Source organism: Hypanus sabinus, chromosome X2 (genome assembly GCF_030144855.1).
Source record: "Hypanus sabinus isolate sHypSab1 chromosome X2, sHypSab1.hap1, whole genome shotgun sequence".
Classification (NCBI taxonomy): domain Eukaryota; kingdom Metazoa; phylum Chordata; class Chondrichthyes; order Myliobatiformes; family Dasyatidae; genus Hypanus; species Hypanus sabinus.
Genome location: NC_082739.1, coordinates 1,943,119 through 1,967,606, shown reverse-complemented (window position 1 = coordinate 1,967,606; position 24,488 = coordinate 1,943,119). Strand labels below are relative to the sequence as shown.

Below are 24,488 nucleotides of genomic sequence, written 5' to 3'. Positions count from 1 at the left end.
TGGTATCATATATATATAGAATTATTCTAATGTTAGAAAAATACAATGACATTCCAGAGCCAAAATGAGAACTGTCACAGGATTTATGTAATAAATTCACAACATTGAAAATAATGATAAGATTCTCCACAGCCAAAGCAGATGACTTATTTTGGATTATTGTTTTTACATCGTTACGGCCACATGCAGAGCAGCACAGGCAGAAACCTACAGCAAGTTATATGCTGTTCACTCAATAATAAAGTCATGTACAACACAGGAAAGAAAAAGACCAAATTGGAGGATGTAGGACAAGGATGTACAGAGACATTTTTAGCACCCTTTGTCACAGAACAGCTGTAGTCAAAAAATTCAGAAGCTATTTCAAATTTAAAAAAACAAGCACTAAAGGTAACAATGCTATAAAAGTTTTTAATAGTTCACTACATCAAAATGCACAATTATTTAAGCAAGTCAGTAAAATAACAATATATGTTATATGATCTAGTATATTCAAAGTTCAAAGTAAATTTTATTATCAAAGTACATATGTGTTACCATATACAACCCTCAGATTCATTTTCAAGCAGGCATACTCAATAAATTTATAGCATAATAACCGTAACAGGATCAATGAAAAACCACCCAACTAGGGTGTTCAACAAGAGGGCAGAAGACAACAAACTGCAAATTCAAAAGAAGAAATAATAATAAATAAGTAAGCAATAAGTATCAAGAACATGAGATGAAGAGTCCTTGAAGTGAGTCCACTGGTTGTGGGAATATTTCAATGATGGGGCAAGTGAAGTTGAGTGAAGTTATCCCCTTTGGTTCAGGAGCCTGATGATTGAGAGTAATAACTGTTCCTGAACCTGGTGGTGTGAGTCCTGTTCCTCCTGTACCTTCTTCCTGATGGCAGCAGCAAGAAGAGAGCATATCCTGGGTGGTCACCAGGAAGAAGCTACAGGAGCCTCAGTATTCACACCATCAGGCTCAGGAACAAGTACTATCCCTCATCAGGTCTCAACTAATGTCATATCTGCTCCCAACTATTATGATTTAAATTGGGGTGCCTGGCTAAAATATTATGAGGTATAAAAACTATCAAATAGATATTTCATTTTTTCTATATTTTCCAAATTTTGATTCAAAAACACAAATTTCACCGCAGATGTCAAAAAAATTGTGTGAACAACATCAAGAATTCCTTCCTGCAGTACAACGCAGAGACTTTTTTTAAATAAACACAAGAGTATTGAAGGTTAGCAAGTTGCAAATGTACAGTTGGGCTATGGCAACATATTCAACAACAATTGTTCAAAGAATTCCTAGCATAGAAATACAAATGTCGGTGCTTAATATACAAGCATACGTCAGTCATCAGAGCACAGCAGGGTTTTTTTTTAAAAGGGCACATCAAAAATAGTTGACTAAGATTAACTCACAGAAAAGTGTAAATTAAGTCCACTGACCATACACAGTATGTATTAAAGGATATTCTAACATTGGAGTTAGCTACAACATCCAAAACTCATCAGTAATTATGATAAATGAAATTAAGATAATAAAATTAGGCTTTATCATTGGCTTAAGTAAATAATGTACATATTTACCTATTGATTTCAGACGTATCTGCCTTAATAGGAAAAATTAATGCAGCACATAAAAATACTGATGGCACTAAAACAGATGTGCACTTCCAAATTTGTATCTTTGAAAAGGCAAATGCAACTGATAAAAATTTCTCTGTATGACAGAAACATGAAACCTATTAAATCACATGAAAATTACAAACTAGCTTCTGTCGTAAATAGTGAACTGAAACTGACCTTTAGGAAATACACTTAGGTGTATCAATTGACAAATTGATAACCTCTCCATTGTAAACTCTGATACTAGATTCTCCATTAAATGTTTCCAGCAAATCAAAAATTTCATTTTACTAAACACTGCATGAATAATATGCCTCACCCTGAGTAATTGCAGGAAATAGATATATGGCGATAATAATTTCACTATTTACAAGAAATAGCTAAACACTTATGCTTTCCACTCCAAATAATAAAGTACTGTAACTACACTTTCAATTAAACCAACGATATTTTCTCAGGTCGGCTTTTGAAAAAAAAACAAATTATTGTGTAGACCACCACAATAACCAGGATCAATGTACGTAAATAATAAATGATCTCTGTACATTGAGCGCAAATTGTTCATGTAGTGTGTTGCAAATTAGTTACTTTAAGAAGTGTGTACGGTCCAGGAGCGACAAACAGACCCCGGAAACTTTGGGAAAAACTTATGTTAGGAAAAATCGCATTGGCGGAGGACAGGCTATAGAGCTGAAGACAGGCCGAGTTGACAGCTCCGGCCCGGCCTTGCCTGACCCCCTCCGGCCGAACACTGAATAAAGGGACTTTAGTGACATCACCGACAACTACAGGAGGAACGAACGGGAAACCTAATCGGTAATAAAATCCAAGTTTTCGGCTTTTTTTTACAAAAGAAGGAAGCAAAGGAGAGAAGAGTTGAGACAGGAAAGAAGACGTTTCTGCCCTGATTAGACTACTACAGCTGTCAACCCCAGTGGAGCTTTACCCATTTCAGAGAGCCATCTTTCCCTAGTCGGCAGCATAACTTCAGCGTAAAGAAGGTGACTATGATACGGTGGTGAAGGAAATAACGATGTTACACATTATACCCCGAGAGGAAGAGATACGTTACTTTAGCTTTGGTGACGATGTGAGTGGCTAGCTTGACCACAGCGAAGTTGCCCTTGCCGATGGTCCTCTCGATCTCGTAGCAATTGATTCTGGCCGACCCAGTTTTGTGCGGCTGCGGCGGTAACGGCGAGGTCTGATGAAGGCTGCCGTTCCTCGCTGCACCGCTGGACGCCATCTTGTCGAAAACACCAGCGGGCGGGCGGGCGCGAGCCGAGTGGGAGAGAAGGCGGGGTTTCTCGGGCGAGCGGGCGCGCGCGCACACACACGCACACTCACACTCATCGACCCCGCTTATTCTGCCCGGCGCAGGATAGCCGGTTTCGGTCACGTGATTCCTGGCCGAGCGACCGGTCAGGAGCACTGACGTCAATGCAAATGAGGCGAATGTCCTGAAGGTTATTTCCGAGAAGGCGTTGCGTGCGTTCTCAAACTGGTGCTGCCTGCTTGCAGGATTATCACTGAGAGATCCGAATTCAAATATCATTTGCTGATGTCCTTGACAAAGCTATATTAAATAAAACAAAAATAACTCATCTTGCACCAGCTCTGAGAAACTAAATAAAAACAACATGCAAAACACATACTATAGTTGCTGGAAAATAAGTAAAATTAGAAATCTGCAAATACTCAGCAAGATAAGCAGTATCTTTATAGAATGGCGAGTTAATGTTACTGACATCTGATGTAACGTCATCGACCTGCAACAATGACTATGCTTCTCCAAAGAGTACATTTGAAAATAACATCTGCAGATGTGTTTCTAACTGCTGGACATAGCAAGTGCATTGGCACCTTAAAGAGAAACTTAGGGCTTTAACTGAAAAGTACAGCCTTTCCTGCCAGACCTTTTAAGCTTTCAGAACACAAGAAGGTGCAGACTTTATGAAATAACTTTCTTCCCTTGCTCACTTGCTTTCCTCTTGAAATCCCAAGGTTTTTTTAAAGCAGTGTAACCACAATGGGTCTAAATCACACTGTGACAACTTGTCGAATAAATCTGAATGATTGCAGGTTTGCACCAGAATATGCCCATGCTTTTGAATCGTCATTACTTGGTTCACTAACATCTTTCAGGCAAAAAAATCTGCCCCCACCCCCATCACTGAGCATAACTTCAGAATATAAATCTGTTTCTTCATGCCCTCTGAGCAAGTGGAAAGGAGTAATAAATACTGACTTATTAGCATCAACAAACATCAAGAACAAACCCCATGATCTACCTAATTCCACAAAGCATATTTACAATAACTATTATTTGTCACATGGCAGCAGCAGGTTAAAACAGAATCCCTGGAGTTTCTGGAAAATTTCTTTTGGAAATGAGAAACAATTACGTGGTGGACAGGCTTGGGGGATGTAGGACAAGCCAAGATGATAACTCGATCCTGGCCTGATCTGGACTAACCCTTCTGGTTGGGCACTGTATGAATGGACTGAAGTATCATCTCTACCACAAAGGAAAAACAAAGCAGGTAGTATCCTTTTCCTTAGCAACCCTTCAGAATGAAGTGATGATTCCATTCCAGTTTTGTGGGCAATCCAGCTCCTAGGCCTGGCTGATCATGGTGCCAAATTCCTACATTCGGCCCATATCCCGGTAAGACCTGCCGCTCTATGCACCTATCCAAGTGCATCTTAAATGATAATGTTGTGCCTGCCTCAACCACTTCCTCCAGAAGTTCGTTTAATGTATTCACCACACTCTGGGTGAAAAAGTTGCACCTCAGGTCAGTTTTAAATCTTTCCTCCTCTCCCTAAACCTATGCTCCTTAGTTTTGGACTCCCCTTCCCTGGGGAAAATGCTTTATCTATGGTGCTCGTAATTATAAACACTTCTATAAAAGAACATAAACTGTAACTCCTACCAATCATGTTATCAGTCATGTATGTCTGAACAACATTGCTCAGCGTCCCTTTCAAACGGAGATGAGGAGGAATCTCTTTAGCCAGAGTCTGATGAATCTGTGGATTTGTTGCCAAAGATGGCTGTGGAGGCCAAGTCATTGAGTACATTTAAAGCAGAGGTTGATAGGTTCTTGATTAATCAGGGCATCAAAGGTTACTGAGAGAAGGCGGGAGAATAGGGTTGAGAGGAAAAATGGATCTACTCCTATAGCTTATGGTGTTATGGAACTTCAACCAAGATAGCTCACAAAAGAAGCTACAAGGGAATAAAATTACCTAGAAATAAAGGATCTTGGCCCGAGACGTCGACAGTGCTTCTTCCTATTGACGCTGCCTAGTCTGCTGTGTTCCACCAGCATTTTGTGTGTGTTGTCAGTGAATATTGGGTTCACACAAAATGCTGAAAGAACTCAGACAGTCAGACAGCATCAATGGAAGGAAGTAAAGCATCAAGGTATTATGCCTTTCACCAACGCTTTGCTCTTTTCCATAAATGCTGCCTGAGCTGCTGAGTTCCTCCAGCAGCTTGTGTGAATTAGAAACATAGAAAACCTACAGCACAATACAAGAACTTCAGCCCACAAAGTTGTGCCGAACATGTCCCTACCTTAGAAATTACTAGGCTTACCCATATCCCTCTATTTTTCTAAGCTTCATGTACCTGTCCAGGAGTCTCTTAAAAGACCCTATTGTTTCTGCCTCCACCACCATTGCCGGCAGCCCATTTCACGCATCACCACTCTCTGAGTAAAAAACTTACCCCTGGCATCTCCTCTGTACCTACTTCCAAGCACCTTAAACCTGTGCCCTCTTGTGGCAACCATTTCAGCCCTGGGAAAAAGCCTCTGACTATCCACACGATCAATGCCTCTCAACATCTTATGATAATCCAGTCGCTCTGGATTTCCAGCATCTGCAGAATCTCATGTATTCACAGCAGGATCATAGGTGGGATGAGAACAAGTTCAAGATACAAATCTCATTGGGGAAATCAGTGGATGGATTCTTAGTAGAGGCTAAAAAATGGGCAAGAAGAAAAGGAGAGGAGCATTTTAGTAACTGGAAGAAAGAAGGGAAGTCAGAAAATCAGCATGAAAATTAATGAAGGCAGAAAGGGAGTATTAAAGGTAACCAAAGTAGAGACTGTTGCCATTGCATTCATATTTAATTGTGCACCAAACACATTGTATAATTATAGTTTTAAAAGTATTAAATAGAGATCAGGTGTTTGTGCAAAGGTTAATTAAACTATATACTGTGTATGCTGTGTTCAAAGTTATGGAGGTGTTAAGTACAATTTCAAGATGGCACCAGTGATCATTGATGACATTCTATAGGCTGCATACAATAGTACTAAATATATTTTTAAATATACTGTACCTCTTTCGAATTACCAGCCAGTGTGCTCAGCCCCCTGCTCTACTCACTTTACACTTATGATTGTGTGGCTAGGCACTGCTCCGGTGCCATATTCAAGTTTGCTGATGACACCAGTGTCGTAAGCTGAATCAAAGATGGTGATGAATCAGCATATCGGAGGGTGATTGAAAATCTAGCTGAATGGTGCTTCAATAACAACCTCTTACTCAATATCAGCAAGACCAAGGAGCTAATTATTGATTTCAGGAAAAGGAAACCAGAGGTCCATGAGCCAGTCCTCATCGGGGGATCAGAAGGCAGAGAGTTCTGCATGACATCTAAAACTTTGACAAGCTTCTATAGATGTGTAGTGAAGAGCATATTGACTGGCTGTGTCACAGCCTGGAATGGAAACACCAATGCCCTTGAACAGGAAATCCTACTAAAAGTGGATACAGCCCAGTCCATTATGGGTAAAGCCCTTACAACTATTGAGCACATCTACATGAAATGCTGTTGTAGGAAAGTGGCATCCATCATCAGGGACCCCCACCACCCAGGACATTCTCTTTTCTTGCTGCAGCAATCAGGAAGAAGGTACAGAAGCCTCAGGATTCACACCACCAGGTTCAGGAACAGTTACTACCCCTCAACCATTAGGTTCTTGAACCAAAAGGGATAACCTCACTTGCCCCATGATTGAAATGTTCCCACAATCAATGGACTCTTCATCTCAAGTTCTTGATATTTATTGCTTATTTATATTATTATTATTTCTTCTTTTTGTATTTGCAGTTTGTTGTCTTTAGTACACTAGTTGAGCATCCAAGTTGGTACAGACTTTCATTGATTCTGTTATGGTTATTATTCTATGGGTTTATTGAGCTTGCCCACAAGAAAATTAATCTCAGGGTTCTATGTGGTGACATTGTATGTACTTTGATAATAAATTTACTTTGAATTTTGAAATGAAGATTTTTAAATATGAAAGGATGAAAAGCAGTAATTTAACATTTGTACCTGTAAATAGGCACATGCAAATAATAATATTTTTCCTTTTTTATTTTAGAAATACAGTGCAGAACTGGCACTTCTGGCCCAATGAACCACATTGTCCAGAATTGAACTCTAATCTCTGATGCTCTGAACTGTGACAGCGTCACATTAACTGCAATGCCACCATGACACTCTTAATCTGGTTTAATAACTGAGGTGACTTGCTTGGATTATTATTTTTGTGTAAAAGGTAGTCAGCACAGTCTACATTTAAGGCTCATTCTATCACCTTGATGCATTTTTGCACCAGACATTGTTCAGTTTGAAAATGGCTGTTCAATAATGTGTTCTGTTTTTAGCTCTGCCTCATCTGAGTAATTGTATTTTCAGAATCAGTGAAGATACCCACAAATCACAATACTGCACAAGAGAAAATCTGCAGATGCTGGAAATCCAGAGAACACACACAAAATACAGGAGGAACTCAGCAGTTAAGGCAGCATCTGTATAAAAAGCATAACTAATGTTTCAGATCAGAGACCCTCTGTTAGAGCTGGGAAAGAGCGATAACTGATTAATTTTCAGTAGTAATCCTCAGAGGAGCTGGAGGAACTGGAAGTGTATTTCCAGCATCTGCGGCCTTGTGTGTGTCCTCTTAGTACTCAGTAGCAGAGGAGGTGGAACTGGAGGGCAGAGGGAATATATGTGATAGGGTGAAACCAAATAAGTAAATGTACAGTTAAAATCAGATAATGATTCTTTAAACTCATAGAAGTGTTATAGAATATGCTCAGCACACCAGTCCATACTAATAGAAAGAGAAAAGCTGAGCCCAGATCAGCAATAATCAGAAACAGAATCGGGTTTAATATCACTGATGTATGTCATGAAATTTGTTGTCTTACAGCAACAGCACAGTGCAAGACATAGAACATACTATAAATTACAATAAGAAATATATTAAAAATAAGGAGTGTAAACAGAGAGTAAAAATCATGAGGTGGTGTTCATGGGTTTGTTCAATGTCCATTCAGAAACCTGATAGTAAAGGAAAAGAAACTGTTCCTGAATCATTGAGTGTGTGCCTTCAGGCTTCTGTACCTCTTCCTTGATGGTAGCAATGAGAAGAGGGCATGACCCGGCGATGTGGATCCTTTTGAAGATGTCCTGGATACTGGGAAGGCTAGTGCCCATGATAGAGCTGGCTGAGTTTGCAACCCTCTGAAAGCTTTTTCCGATCCCGTGCAGTGACCCCCTCCATAACAGACAATGAGGCAACCACTCAGAATGATCTCCACGGTACATCTGTTGAAACACAAGAGGTTCTGCAGATGCTGGAAATCCAGAGCAACACATACAAAATGCTGAAGGAACTCTGCAGGTCAGGCAGCATTTATGGAAATGAATAAACAGTCAATGCTTCGGCCAAGACCCTTCCTCAGGACTGGAAAGGAAGGGGAAAGATACCAGAATATAAAGGTGGTGGGGAGGGGAAGGAGGACAAATTAGGTGATAGGTGAAGCCAGGTGGACAGAGAAAGGGGATGAAGTAATAGAGTCATAAAGAAATACAGCAAAGAAACAGACTCTTTGGCCCATCTAGTCCATGCTGAAATCATTTAAACTGCCTACACCCATCAACTTGCACCAGGAAAAGGTAAAGAGCTGGAAAAGAAGGAAACTGATAGGAGAGGAGAGCAGATCATGGGTGAAAGGGAAGGAGGAGGGGCAGCAAAGGGAAGTGATAGGCAGATGAGGAGAAGAGGGAAGGGGCCAGAGTGGGGAATCAAGGAAGAGGGAGGGGGTAAAATTACCAGAAGGATAAATTGATATTCATGCCATCAGTTTGGAATATGAGGTGTTGCTCCTCCAACCTGAGAGTGGCCTTATCTACATTTGTAGAAATTCATCTGCAAGTAGATAAATTTCTACATCTGTAGAAATTTGCTTGAGTCTTTGTGACATACCAAATCTCCTAATGAAATAAATGAACTGGAAGAAATGGCCATTTCTGATACAGGATGAAAGAAAGATCAAATTAATAAAAGAGTGGATAATTCAATGTTAAATCCAGAAGACTGCAACATGCTGAGATGCTAAACAGGATTTTGTTCCTCAAGCTCGCATTAGGCCTCATTGCAACAGTGCTAGAGGCCATAGGCAAAAAGCTCAGAGTGTGAGTGGGAAGAGGAATTAAAATGGCAGTCATGTGCACACTCACACTGTCAGTCCTGCAGACGGAATGCAGATGCTTTGTAAGTAATATTCTAATATTCTCCAGTGCAAAGGAAACTATACCGTGAACAGCAACTACAGAGTATTAGATCAATAGAAATGCAAGTGAATCATTGTTTCAGCAAGATAGATTGTTTGGATCTCTGGATGGTGAAAGGACAGAGGTCACAACTGCTTCAGTTGCAAAAGGAAGTGACAAATGGTGGGGGGGTAGCAGGTGAGCAGGTGAGAATGGAAAAACAGATCAGGGAATTCAAAATGGGAAAGGAGAAGGGAGAGTGTTAGGAATTTGTAAGAGCCAGTGGACATTGCAAAGGGTGATTTGTTGAATACAGAAGCTGATGGGACAATGGTGTAGGAACTAGAGAAGATGTGAGCAAGGACTCTCTTCGGTATGGTAGAGATTCAGAGTCATTTATCACATATACATGGAAATACACACTGAAATGTGTCATTTGCATTAACACCAACATAACCAAAGGATGTGCTGGGGCAGCCTGCAAGTGTCACTACACATTCTTTTGTCAACACAGCATGTCCACAATGTTCGGCAGAACAACACAAGCAACAACAACAACAATGACAACAACAGCAAAACAAGCCCCTATCCTCCTTCCCTCCCGCCCACCCACTCACTCATACTCACAGACAGCTCTCTGGGCCTCCAGTCCCTGGCCCGGGCTCACCAACAGGCCTCCAAATTCCATACACAATGACACAGAGGCTTCAAATTCCAGACTTGTTGACTTTTCAGCCTTCGACCTTAGGGCTTTGACCTTTAGTAATTACCTCAAGACTGCGCAGAGGCATCTGTGCAGAAAATCTCATCAGAAAGAAATGGAAAATGGACCATGTGAAGGTGAGAGAAAGGTGGAAATTGGCAGGAAAACTGATAACATTTCCAAGTTCTGTATGAATGAAAAAAAGCACCAATGGACTTGTCAATGTTCTGCAGAAAGACTTAAGGAGGGGGCCTGAGTTGGACTGAAACAAATATTGTTTCTTGTATCCCACAAGGAAAAGGCTCAACTTGGGCTCATCCAAGTGCCCACTACTGCACCTTTATTTTATCCCTCCTGCCCCCACCTTCTCTGCTATTAAAAACTAATTAGCTTCTTTATTTCCCAGATCTGACAATAGGTTTCAAACCTGAAATGTTAACTCTATTTTTATTTCCACCAATGCTACCTGACCGACATTTTCAAATATTTTCTGCTTTTACTTGGGATTGACTAGAAACCTGTGTCATAGGGATGTTGCATAGAATTACTTCTTCAAGGCAACTAAACCCAGTGATTAGAGCACACACACAATTTCTTGATCCTTTTGTATAGCTCTGCCTGTTCCTTGCTAAGTTATAAAATTGGTTCCTGGGGTCAAAGGCCCATGCAAGTCCAGAGTTTGAGGTTCAGAATTCAAAATCCTGTGATCAGTGAGTCCTAAGGTTGATATTGAAGTCTGAAGACCAAAGTCAGCAAATCTGGAAGTCAAGATCCCTGGGTCAGCATATTTGGAAGTCAGAAGCCTGGTCCACAAGTCATCACTGGAACTGAGCACCTGGAGACGGCCGGTCCATGTGTGTGAGTGGATGGGTGGTCGGGAGGAAGAAAAGGGTTGTTTTGTTTTGTTGCTGTTGTTGCATTGTTGTTATTGTTGTTTGTGTTGTTTTGCTGAACATCATGGAGCCAAAATGTGTGGTGCCACTTGCAGGCTGCCGCCAGCACATCCTTGGGTTATTAATACAAACAACACAATTCACTGTATGTTTCCATGTACAAGTGATAATTAATTCTGAATTTGAATTGAATGCTAAATTCTGATATCAAATTAAGTGAATTAAAGCCTCTAAGATCACTGAACAATGTAATAGGGCCTGCACAGACAGAAAGAAAGATGCAGGTTTGATAGCAGCAAGATCACTCTAATATATTTACATTTTAATTCTAAGGTTTCTTAAAAATGTGCTGCCAGTATTTTTGAAGGTTTGGAATGTTATGTATTTGCTAAATATTGATATCAGAAAAGGCTGAAACACTGAAGCTAAAAACAAAGTATTGGAGGAACTGAGGAGAGAAATGGATGCAGCTCACCTTGTGGATGAGCTCAGTAGTGGGGAGGCTCTTCCTGATGGGCTGGGCAGAGTACAACACTCTTCTCAAATTCTACAACAGCTTGCCTTCGCCTTCTGAAACAAATTGGAACTTACACAAATTTGTACTTCTGTTTATATATTCCAGTCATCTGGTTCCAGACTAAGAAATATATATTTTAGGTAGCAATTTGTGTAAAAATCAACAAATTTATCCATTAGTAAATTCATTCCTAACCAGGCACTATGCTCTTTGGAATTACACATATTCTGGGTATAAGTACATCTACAGTAAACTGGGGAAATTTTGAGAAAGTAGTTTTATAATGTTATTTTAGACAGTAATCAGCCAGAATGAAAAGCAAATAATCTGCTTTGAGATAATTGAGTCATATTCCTGGGTACAAGTCACATCATATTATTGTCTTTTTAGCAGTGCTAATAATGGCTCCTGAAGAGTCAGCTTATTCATATTTATTTTTCTTTGTGATAACATTTTATTCTTAATTAGGAAAATTACATCACTATTCTGTTCTTTTTCAGGGGCATGATATCGTTGAGCTCCTTTCTTTTCTTTTAAATTTGACAGTATTATAAAAATACAGACATCTTTTCACCTAACTATTACCTCTTCACTTTATAGAAACATAAATTCATGGCAATTTATAGCACAGAAGGGGGCCATTTGGCCTTTTATGTCAGTAGATAAAATGCTGCACTGTCTAATATAATTTCAAAGCTCTCAGATTAGAGCATTGTGGTGTCTAAACTAGATATATTTTTAAATGTAAGAAAATTCCGCCATTACTTCCCATTCTGGCAGGGAGTTCCAAAGCAGAGCATTCTCCTACTTTAAAATTCCCATTTCATTCCTTGATGAAGTTGGACCTATGTCCTGATTATTTAACTCTACCACAGAAAATGGGTCCTTCACTCTCCCACTCTGCAGTAAAAGTGATTCAATCATCTCTCAGCAGAGGTGTGCATGAATTTTAATCTTGGAGGAGGATGTTCTATGAGCTCACTAAAACATTAGAATGCTTTTCTGAAGTGTTCATCAGCTGTTGTGGTTTGGGAAGGGGTGGGTACATTGGACTACTGGTGACCCCAAACTCCTCCCTACTAACCCCCTACCCTTTCCAAATCTCTCTCTCTCCTGCTTGCTCTTTCTTTAAAAACCTTTCTCTGTAAATGTAACACCTTATTCCTCCTCGATCCCTTTCTCCTATGGTCCACTCTCCTCTCTTATCAGATTCCTCCTTTTTCAGTCCTATTCCACCTATCAGCTCCCAACTTCTGATTTCATCTCCACCTACCCACCTTCCACCTCACCTGGCTTCACCTATCACCTTACAGCTTGTACTTCTTCCCCTCTCCCCACATTGTTATTCTGGTTTCTGCCCCCTTCCTTTCCAGTTCTGATGAAGGGTCTCAACCTAAAACATCGACTGTTCATTCCTGCTTGGCCTGTTGAGTTCCTCCAGCATTTGGTATGTATTATCTTATTCTGCATTCTGTTATTGTTTCCCCTTGTACTACCTCAATGCACTGTTGTATTGATAGCATGTAAGTTTTTCACTGTACCTTGGAACACGTGACAATAATAAAAAAATACTAATTTACCAATTAAAAGTTATACCCTAAAGGTTACAGACTCGAATTCTGCTACTCACCAAAAACGCTGCCTGAATTATAAAGTATTTCCAAGATATACTATTTATATTTAAGTCTTATAATTACTTTTCCAAAACTCTCCTCTTTTCTGGCCTAAAGTATGAATTAAATGTGCCTCTTTGATTAAATGTGGAAATGTGACCTATTGTCTCATTGCAACATCAAATTTTGTGAAAAGGTCTTTGTATGTTGTACTTTCCAATGCGTTATCAGAATCAGGTTCAAGATCACCAGTGTATGTTGTGAAATTTGTTGTTTTTATGGCAGCAGTACAATGCAATACATGATAACAGAGAGAAAAAAACATGAATTACAGTGTGTGTATATACATAATAGTTAAATTAAGTAAGTCATGCAAAAATTGATATTAAAGATTAGTGAGGTAGTGTTCACGGGTTCAATATCCATTCAGAAATTGGATGGCAGAAGGGAAGAAGCTGTTCCTGAATCACTGAGTGTCTGTCTTCAAGCTCCTGTACCTCCTTTTTGACAGTAGCAATGAGAAGAGGGCATATCCCAGGTGAAGGGGATCCTTAATGATCGATGCTGACTTCTTCATTTTTCAATCTTTTTATTGATTTTCCAGTAAAAAATATACAAATCAGAGGAGAAGTTTCAGCAAACAGATAATACAAAAGACGTATAAACAGGGAAAAAAAGTATATATTGTCAAAATCAGATAAGTATAATGTCACGCCGTTATATATATAATATAATCAAGAAACCACAACTCTTAACAAATCATAAAAAAATGGGAAATTTTATTTAATAAAAGGAAAAAAATCCCCACTAAACCAAACTGAAACAAAAAAAAGAAAAGAAAGATTGGGCAGTCCATTTGAGGATAAAATTAGAAGGAAAAAAAGAGACAAAACATCCTTCAAGTCACTTCCGAAACTTCGCGGATAAGGAAAGATTTTCCCTAAAGAAAAGAAAGAAAAATAAATAGATAAAAAAATTAAATCATATGAAAATATTGAATAAAGGGCTGCCAGACTTGCTCAAAATTAAAAGATGTATCAAACATCTGGCTTCTAATTTGTTCCAAACTTAAACATGACTTAATGGAGGAAAGCCAGACGCTGACTTCTTGAGGCATCACTCCTCTGAAGATGTCCTGGTTACTACGGAGGCTAGTGCCCATGATGGAGCTGACTGAGTTTACCACTCTCTGCAACTTACTTTGATCCTGTGCAGTAATCCCCCACCATGCCAGATAGTGACGCAACCAGTTAGAATGCTCTCTACAGTGCTTCTGTAGAGATTTGTGAGTGTCTATGGTGATCTCCTCAAACTCCTAATGAGATATAGCTGTTGTTGTGCCTTCTTTGTAGCTGCATCAATATTTTGGGTCCAGGATAGATCCTCGGATATGTTGATATTAAGCAATGCAATGGGATTTCACCTATTAAAGAAAAGAGTGAAATGTTTCAGCTTTAGAAATCCAATTCACAAGATGAACATTGGACAGTGATTATAGCCTGAAAAAAACGATCATTTTCTAAAAACATGTTTTGATCCTTGAACAACATTTCTTTTTTAATGCCAATAAAAGTCAGCAATTCCTGAAAGATATAAACCTGCAATTAAATAATGAGAAATAAGTGTAAGATTAGGCCATTTAGCTCCTCATGCATGCTCTACCATTCAAAAATGATTAGGGGATTTCAAAGATTGATTGAGTGAATAAATTTCTTCTTCTCTCTCCTGGAGGTCTGGCCATTGTTTTGGAACCATGATCCCTACTTCAAGACACCTTAAACACAAGAGATTCTGTAGATACTGGAAATCTTGTGTAACACACACAAAATGGACTCCCCCACTATAGGAAACATCCACTCCCCATCCACTCTATCTAGGCCTTTCAATATTCAATAGGTTTCAATGAGATCCAACCTCATTCTTCTCCAGAGTATTTGCTGCCCAGAGCCAGCAAATACTCCTCAAATTTTGCATTCAAATTCCTCTAAGAACTTTGTGTGTTTTATTGAGATCACATTGAAGTTGGGATAGAAAAGGGGTAATCTCTTCAATCTCTTATTTTACAATAGAACTGTCATCCCGAGAATTAAACTGATTAATATTTATTGCAAGTATTGCAAGAATGCTTTGCCTTGGGAAAGATAACCAGACCTGTTCATAACATTGCAGATGTGATCAAACCAAGGCCCTAGATAACTGAAGCAAGTCCACCCATCTGCTCACATTCTCTTGTATTAAAGGCCAATACACCACATGCCTATCTAATTGCATAATATACACTTTAAATTTCAGTGAATTGTGTCCAAGGGCATGCAAAACCTTTTGAGAACGAACACCTTTCAACATTGTGACAGTTAAATAATACCCCTCCTTTCTCTTTTCTGTTGTGACATTATATACTTTTGTAACATTATAAAGCATCTGCATGTTCTCACACTCTATGTTCCCTGAAACCTCAGCAACAAAATTAGACGGATTACACCTGATCCCCTCATCCAAATTATTGATATTAGTTTTGAATAGCTGGGTCCCTGTTTCACTCCCTAAAGCATCCACTAGTCAGAGTCTCAATGCAAACTTACTCCTTCTTGCCACTTATTCTTGCAAGCGGAACAAGTGCAACACCTCCTCCCTCACTACCATTCAGGGCCACAAACGTTCCTTCCAGGTGAGCTGACACTTCACCTGTGAGTCTATTGGGGTCAGCTACTGCTTTTGGTGCTCCTGGTGTGGCCTCCTCTATATTGACGAGACCCGACATAGATTGAGAGACCACTTCGCTGAGCACCTATACTCCTAATGCCAGAAAAAGCAGGATCTGCTGGTGGCCACCCATTTTAATTCCACTTCCCATTCCCATTCCAACATGTCCATCCATGGCCTCCCCCACTGTCATGATAAGGCCATGCTCAGTTTGCAGGAACAACACTTTGTATTCTGCCTGGGTAGCCTCTAACCTGATAGCATGAACATTGATTTCTCTAACTTCCGGTAATACCCCCCTCCACCCACCTTCATTATTCCCCATCCTCTTTTCCTTCTCCCTTTCTCAACTTATCTCCTTTCCTGCCCATCACTTCCCTTTGGTGCTCTTCTCTCCCCCCCCCCTTTTCTTTCTTCCATGGCCTTCTGTCCTCTTCTATCAGACTCCCCTTCTCCAGCCCTGTATCTCTTTACTTCATCCCCCCCCCCCCAGGTTTCACCTGTCACCTTGTGTTTCTCCCTCCCCTGCCCCCACATTTTAAATCTACTCCTCAGCTCTTTTTTCTCCAGTCCTGCCGAAAGGTTTCAGCTGGAAACATTGACTGTACTCTTTTCCTAGATGCTGTCTGGCCTGCTGAGTTCCTCCAGCATTTTGTGGGTGTTGTTTGGATTTCCAGCATCTGCAGATTTTCTCTTGTTGTGATCCTTAGATAAGCACATGGATGATAGGAAAATGGAGAGCTATGTAGGAAGGAAGGGTTAGATTGATCCTAGAGTAGGTTAAAATGTCGGCAGAACATGGTGGGTTGAATGGCCTGTACTTTGTTGTAGTGTTCTATATCAGTAGAGAACCAACAACTTCAGCATAGCATTTTTATAGCTAAACCCAACAAAGTCATTCTGTGAACCTCACAATTGAAGTTCTCACTCATTTTAGTGACTTTCACAAATGGTGTTAGAGTGATTCACAATGCTGTTTTAATGATACAACAATATTAAACTAGGTGGGATTGTGAGTGTGGAGGATGATGAAAAGTGGCTTCAAGGGTAGACAGACAAGCTGAATGAGTAGGTGAGAACAAAGCAGATGGAATATAATGTAAAAAAACATGAAGTTATCCACATAACAGAAAAGAGGGCTATTTGTAAAATGGCAAGAAATTAGGCTGTCAACGGGGCAGATTTTCTTACATTCTTATGATGGCAAAAAAGTAAAAAACAATTTTAGACTGAAGTTCAAAGTAAATTTTAAAGTTCAAACTAAGTTTATGATACTACCATATGCTACCTTGATATTCATTTTCTTGAAGGCATTTACATGAAAATAAAGAAATACAATAGAATTCATAAAACTATACTTGAACAAAGACTGACAAACAGCTAATGCGCAAAAGAAGACAAATTGTACAAATATAAAAATACAAAGAGCATGTGGTAAACTATGTATATACTTGTCTGGACATGCCTCCCCCCCCCCCCCCCCCCCCGCTGACTGCTCCTGTGGCTCCTCCCACAGACCCCTGTATAAAGGTGATTGGGGCACTGCTCCTCCCTCAGTCTTCGAGATGTCGTGCTCCCTTTTGCTGTTAATAAAAGCCTATTGTTCACTTCCAGTCTCCGAGAGTTATTGATGGTGCATCAGAGCATAAGTTGTACACAGTCCTTGAAATAGAGTCTGTAGGTTATAGAATCAGTTCAGAGTTGTGGTGATTGAAGCTATCCATGCCACATCAGGAGCCTGGTCGTGGTAGGGTAATAACGGTTTCTGGACCTGGTGGTGTTGGGCCTAAGTCTTCTGCACCTCTTGCCTGATGGTAGTAGCGTGAAGAGGGCATGGTCTGGATAATGGGGATCCTTGATGATGGATGCTGCTTTCTTGTGTCAGCGCTCCATGGAAATGTGCTCAATGGTGGGGAAGGCTTTTCACGTGATGAACTGGGCTGTATCCACCACTTTCTGTTGCCTTTTCCATTCCTGGCATTGGTTTTCCCATACCAAGCTGTAATGCTACCAATGAGGATACTCTCCACTGTGCATCTACAGAAGTTTGTCAAAGTTTTAGAAGACATGCCAAATCTATGTAAACTTCAAAGAAAATAGAGGCACTGTTGTATCTTCTTTGTGACATTATATTCTGGTCTCAGGACAATTCTCTGATATGAGAATGCCAAGGAATTTAAAGCTACTAATCCTCTCCACCTCCGATCCCCTCATGAGGACTGGATCATGAACATCTGGCTTCTTCCAATCTGCATTCTTGATAATGATGGAAAGACCAGACACCAGGGATATTTTTGAGTTTGTGCCATATGGTCGTTTGTGCTCACTTAAGAGCAGCTTTTTTTTATGCGTGTTGCACCAGACAGTCAGCCATTCTTGTCTGGTGTGTGGTGTCAGGATTGGTCTCCTTTCGGATTAACCGGGTCACAGTATGAACGTTCCTGACTCAACCCTTGTATTTTTAGCTCAACACTCAACCCGGCATGGATGGAAAGCTTGGATTCGCACTTGGGAGCCTTCACTCCGGAGTCCTCTTTGATAATGCAGATCTCACCTGGCACTGCAGAGTGTTAGCCTAGTTTCTGTATGGAAGTCTCACAGTACGTGATTATGACAGGCATAGATAGGGTGGATAGTCAGCACCTGTTTCCCAGGGCACCAATAGCAAACACCAGAGGGCATATGTACAAAATTAAGGGAGGGAAGTTTAGGGGAGACATCAGGGGTAAGTTTTTTACACCGAGGGTTGTGAGTGCCTGGAATGACTTGCCAGGGATGGTGGTGGAGGCTAAAACATTAGGGGTATTTAAGAGCCTCTTGGACAAGCGCATGGATGAAAGAAAAATGGAGGGTTATGGGGTAGTGTAGGTTTAGTGCTTTTTTTAAAGGATTATATGGGTCAGCACAACATGGAGGGCTGAAGGGCCTGTACTGTGCTGTAGTGTTCTATGGTTCTATGGTTCTTGTGGTACGTAAATAGAGCTGTAACCTCTGGTTGGCCTGGACACTATGTGTACCTATCAGAGAGCATTCTTGAATGCTTTCCCACCTTTTTGAACTGTTTCAGGCCACAGAGTCACTGAGGATGTGACACTTATTTCAAGGAGGCTTTGAGTGTGTTATTAAAGTGTTTTCTCTACCTTCCTTTAGCTCCAAGTGGATTGCTTATACCAGGATTCTGGTTTTAGGTATGCAGACTATGCAATCTGGCCTTCATAGCTGTGTAGTGTTAATGGTCTCTGCATCAATGGCTTTCCAGAAGGAATAATGGAATCTTGCAGTCCTTGAAGGCTTTCTATTCACTTGGTCCTCAGTGTAATCATTTTCAGTGTGAAGTGGGGATTCTAATAACAGGCTTCTTGGCTTGGGACAGAAAGTTGAAGTTGGTTTATCTATCTTCTGATGGATTTGAGAGGTTTCATGAAAGTCTAGACGAACATAGAGCAGTACAGCACACTACAGGGCCTTCAGCCCACTATGTTATGCTGATCTTTTAATTTACTCCAAGATCAATCAAACCCTTCCCTCCCACATAGCCCTCTATTTTTCTTTCATCCATATGCCTCTTTAAGATTGTCTTAAATGTCCCTAATATATCTGCCTCTACCACCAACCCTGGCAGCCTGTTCCATGCACCTACTACATCAACCAAGTCAAGATGTGTTTACTGCCTTGTGCACAGGTGGTGAAGTACAATGAAGGATATGCTTACAGTGGCATCACAGGCACATAGGTCCAGCTAATACTCAGACGATAAATTAGACATAAGTTATACAAGAGAGAGATGAAAGAAACATGGAGGGAACGGTTAGATTGATCTTAGAGTAGATTAAAATGTCGGCACAACATTGTGGGCTGAAGGGGCTGGACTGTGCTGTACTGTTTTATGTTCTATGTTCTAATTAGAACAAGAAGAAGTTCATTGAGTTGTTGCAGAATAACGTGTGGTCGGGGCAGGTTAGTAAAACCTCTTGTCTTCCATATGTTCTCCTTTAAACCCATCCTCTCATTTGTTTTGTTGAAGGAATCTAATTATCTATCATTTAACAATTACCATAAACTACATGACCCAGCTTCTTATGCATGGCAAGCCCACAGCCCAATGACCTTACTCTTCCATAAGGTCAGTCCATTTCTGTGCAAGCACAGAGTGCAGAACTCAGCCTGATTATCAGCTTCAGGAGGTCATAGAGAGAGGAATTACAGTGGCAAACCCTTACCTCTTTGTGCAAGTGCAATATTCCTTATCTGTTTTCAACGTTGCACCTTATCTGTACAACAGATACCCAAGCTGATTTTAATGCATGCACATGCTGACTTTGACTGAATAATCTCACTGAGGGAAGGGGGAACACGGTGATGTGATGAGGTACTCACATGCAATTTACCTGAAAAGTGTTGCTGAGAAACTCAATCTCCTCGTATTTTTTTCAAGATTTCGATTTGAGATCGGATTGTTTTTCCTGACTGGAAAAAGGCCATAAGACCATAAGACACAGGAGAAGAATCAGATCATTTGGCTCATCGAGTCTGCTCCACCATTCAATCATGGCTGATCCACTTTTCTTTCCTCAGCCCCACTCCCCGGCCTTCTCCCTGTAATCTTTGATGCCGTGTCCAATCAAGAACCTATCGATCTCTGCCTTAAATACTCCCAAAGAGCTGCACAGCTGCATTTGGCAACAAATTCCACAAATTCACCACCCTCTGGCTAAAGACATTTCTCCATATCTCTGTTTTAAATGGATGCCACTCTATCCTGAGGCTGTGCCCTCTTGTCCTAGACTGCCCCACCATGGGAAACATCCTTTCAACATCTACTTGGTCTCGGCCTTTCAACATTAGAAAGATTTCAAAGAGATCCCTCCTCATCCTTCTAAATTCCAGTGAGTACAGACCCAGATCCATCAAACATTTTCCTATGATAACCCTTCCATTTCTGGAATCATCCTTGTGAACCTCCTCAGAACCCTCCCCGATGCCAGCACATCTTTTCTTCGATGAGACCAAAACTGTTCACAACACTCAAGGTGAGGCCTCACCAGTGCCTTATAAAGCCTCAGCATCACATCCATGCTTTTGTATTCTAGGCCTCTTGAAATGAATGCTAACATTGCATTTGCCTTCCTCACCACAGACTCAACCTGTAAGTTAGTCTTACAGGTGTTCTTCACAAGGACTCCCAAGCCCCTTTACATCTCAGATTTTTTAATTCCCCCCACCCTGTTTAGAAAAAAAGTCTGCACCTTTATTTCTACTACAAAAGTGCATGACCATGCATTTTCCATCATTGTATTTCATTTGCCACTTTCTTGCCCATTCTCCTAATCTGTCTAAGTCCTTCTGCATCCTACCTGTTTCCACAACACTACCTGCCCCTCCACCAATCTTCGTATCATCTGCAAACTTGACAACAAAGCTATCTACTCCATCTTCTAAGTCTTTGATATACAGACAGACGGACAGACATACTTTATTGATCCCAAGGGAAATTGGGTTTCGTTACAGTCACACCAACCAAGAATAGTGTAGAAATATAGCAATATAAAACCATAAATAATTAAATAATGATAAGTTAATTATTCCAAGTGGAAATAAGTCCAGGACCAGCCTATTTGTTCAGGGTATCTGACACTCTGAGGGAGGAGTTATAAAGTTTGATGGCCACAGGCAGAAATGACTTCCTATGATGCTCAGTGTTACATCACAGTCTCTGGCTGAATGTACTCCTGTGCCTAACCGGTACATTATGGAATGGATGGGAGTCATTGTCCAAAATGAGCCTAAAAAGAATCGGTCCCAACACTGACCCCTGCAGAGCACCACTAGTTACTAGCTGCCAGCCAGACAAGGATCCTTTTATTCCCACTCACTGCCTCCTACCAATCAGTCAATACAGTCAGAACCCTAGGGTGCAGTTTATCTGATCTGGGTGACTTATGTACCTTCTTGAGCACCTTCTCCCTTGTAACAGTAACTGCACGCACTTCTCTTCCCTCACACCCTTCAACACCTGGCCCACTGTTGATGTCTTCCACAGTGAAGACTGATGCAAAATACTTATTTAGTTCATCTGCCATCTCCTTGTCCCCTGTTATTATTTCTCCAACCTCATTTTCTAGCGGTCTGTTATCCACTCTCATCTTTTTTATTTTTTTACATACTTGAAAAAGCTTTTACTAGCCATTGATATTATTTGCTAGCTTGCTTTCATATTTCTTCTTTTCCCTCCTAATGATTCTTTTATTTGCTCTCTATAGGTTTTTAAAAACTTCCCAATCCTCTATCTTCCTACTAATTTTTGCTTTGTTGAATGCCCTTTCTTTTGCTTTTACAATAGCTTTGACTTCCCTTGTCAGCCAAGGTTGTACTATTTTGCCATTTGAGTATTTCTTCATTTTTGGAATACACATATCCTGCGCCTTCCTCATTTTTCCCAGAAACTCACACCATTGCTGCTCTGCTGACATCCCTGCCAGCACCTCCTTCCAATTTACTTTGGCTAATTCTTCTCTCATACCACTGTAATTTCCCTTACTCCACTGAAATTCTGCCACGTCAGACTTTACTTTCTCCCTATCAAATTTTAAGTTGTACACAATCATATTGTAATCACTGGTTCCTAAGGGTTCTTTTACTTTAAGTTCTCTAATTGCCTCCAGTTCATTACATACCCCCAATCCAGTGTAGCTGATCCCCCAGTAGGCTCAACAACAAACTGCTCTAAAAACCCACCTCTTAGGCATTCAAGAAACTCACTCTCTTGAGATCATTACCAACCTGATTTTCCCAATCGACCTGCATGTTTAAAGTATCCCATGACTACCGTAACATTGCTCTTTTGACTCGCCTTTTCTATTTCCTGCTGTAACCTGTGGTCCGCCAGCCAGCCACTGTTGGGAGGCCTGTATATAACTGCCATCAACATCCTTTTACCCTTGCAGCTTCTCAACTCAACCCACAAGGATTCAACATCTTCCGATCCTATGTCACATCTTTCTACTGATTTGATGCCATTCTTTACCAGTAGACCCACACCAACCCCTCTGTCTACCTTCCTCTCCCTCCGATATAACGTGTAACCTTGGACATTCAGCTCCCAACTATAATCATCCTTCAGCCATGATTCAGTGATGGCCATAACATCATAACTGGCAATCTGTAAAAGTGCAACAAGATCATCCGCCTTATTTCTTTTACTCTGTGCATTCATATATAACACTTTGAGTACTGCATTTGCCACCCTTTTTGATTCTGCATCCCCAATGCACTGATACTCACCCTGTTGGCTGCATTTTTGCCTCATCACCTGCCTGTCCTTCCTGACAGTCTGACTGGATGCTACCTTTGCTTTTTTACCATCCGTCCTATCCTGAGTCCCATCATTCCAGTTCCCACTCCCCTGCCAAGTTAATTTAAACCCTCCCCAACAGCTCTAACAAACCTGCCCATGAGATTATTGGTCCCCCTCGGGTTCAGGTGCAACCTGTCACTTTTGAACAGGTCATACGTGCCCCAGAAGAGATCCCAATTATGCAAGAACCTGAAGCCCTGCCCTCTACACCAGCTTCTCAGCCACACATTTATCTGCCAAACCATCCTGTTTCTACCCTCACTGGTGTGTGGCACAGGCAGCAATCTGGAAATTACTACTCTGGAGGTCCTGCTTCTCAGCTTTCTACCTGGCTCTCTAAGTTCTCTCTTCAGGAACTCATTGCTTTTCCTTCCTATGTCATGGGTACGTACATGTACCAAGACATCTGGCTGCTCCCCCTCCCTCTCCAAAATGTTGTGGACGCAATCCGAGACATCCCTGACCCTGGCACCAGGGAGCAAGATACTATCCAGGTGTCCCGTTCACATCCACAGAATCTCCTGTCTGTTCCCCTCACTATTGAGCCCCCTATCACTACCGCTCCCCTCTTCCCCCTCATTCCCTTCTGCACCACGGACCCACGCTCAGTGTCTGTAACCCGGTCTTCGTGGCATTCCCCTGGGAGGTCATCCCCATAACAGTATCCTAAACTGTATACTTAATATTGAGGGGAATGGCCACAGGTGTGCTCTGCTCTAACTGCCCATTTTCACTTCTCCTGACAGTCACCCAGCTACTCACCTCCTGCAACTTTGGGGTGACTACTTCCCTGTAACTCTGATCGATTATCTCCTCGCTCTCCCGTACAAGTCGAAGGTCATCCAGTTGCTGCTCCAGATCCCTAACACGGTCTTCAAAGAGCTGCAGCCGATGCACTTCATGCAGATGTAGTTCCTCGGGAGGATCTGGGTCTCCCAGGACTCCAACATCCGGCATGAAGAACAGACAACAGCTATTTACTACACTAGGTACAATGAGAGAGAGGGAAAAAAGGAACCTTAACAGAAGCTTACCCAGAGCCAACACCTCTTTTGAGCCAAAGCCTGTCACTGGCCGCTCCGACAATTGTGTTTATCCCTTCTGTACTTTTAAACAAGCATTGCCAACCTGCGAGAAACCTCATCGCCTGCTTTTGCTGCTGGTTGGATTGTCGGAATAAAACACAATAATGTCCACTTCTGCATCATTTTGTGTCACCTTTACTCAACCAACCATGCCCATGTGTGAGTCACCCTTGCTTTCAGACATTCACAGAGTCTCACATGTGACACTTCTTTCAGCTACTGCTTTCCATTGTAACTCAATGATTCTGGTTCTGCACTGTTGTAATGATTTGATCTCTTTGAACAGTGGGCAAGACAAGTTTTTTTACTGTGCCTTGGACCATGTGAGAATAATAAATGATGAATTTACCAATTTTATTTTTCCAGAAACATCTTTGGTTATCTACTTCATACAGATCAGGGCGA

General features: G+C 41.0%; 1 protein-coding gene across 2 annotated transcripts in view; it reads right to left on the bottom strand.

The window, feature by feature from the left end:
• Positions 1-2,998, bottom strand: part of sik3 (SIK family kinase 3) — a 361,914-nt gene extending 358,916 nt beyond the window's left edge. The window contains exon 1 of one of the 2 annotated variants that reach the window (XM_059956807.1): positions 2,704-2,998. In XM_059956807.1, coding sequence (XP_059812790.1) covers positions 2,704-2,877 — 174 coding nt within the window. In that variant the 5' untranslated portion in view covers positions 2,878-2,998. The remainder of the gene's footprint in view (positions 1-2,703) is intronic. The other variant, XM_059956806.1, reaches the window with a different exon arrangement.
• Between the last annotated feature and the right edge of the window lie 21,490 nt (positions 2,999-24,488).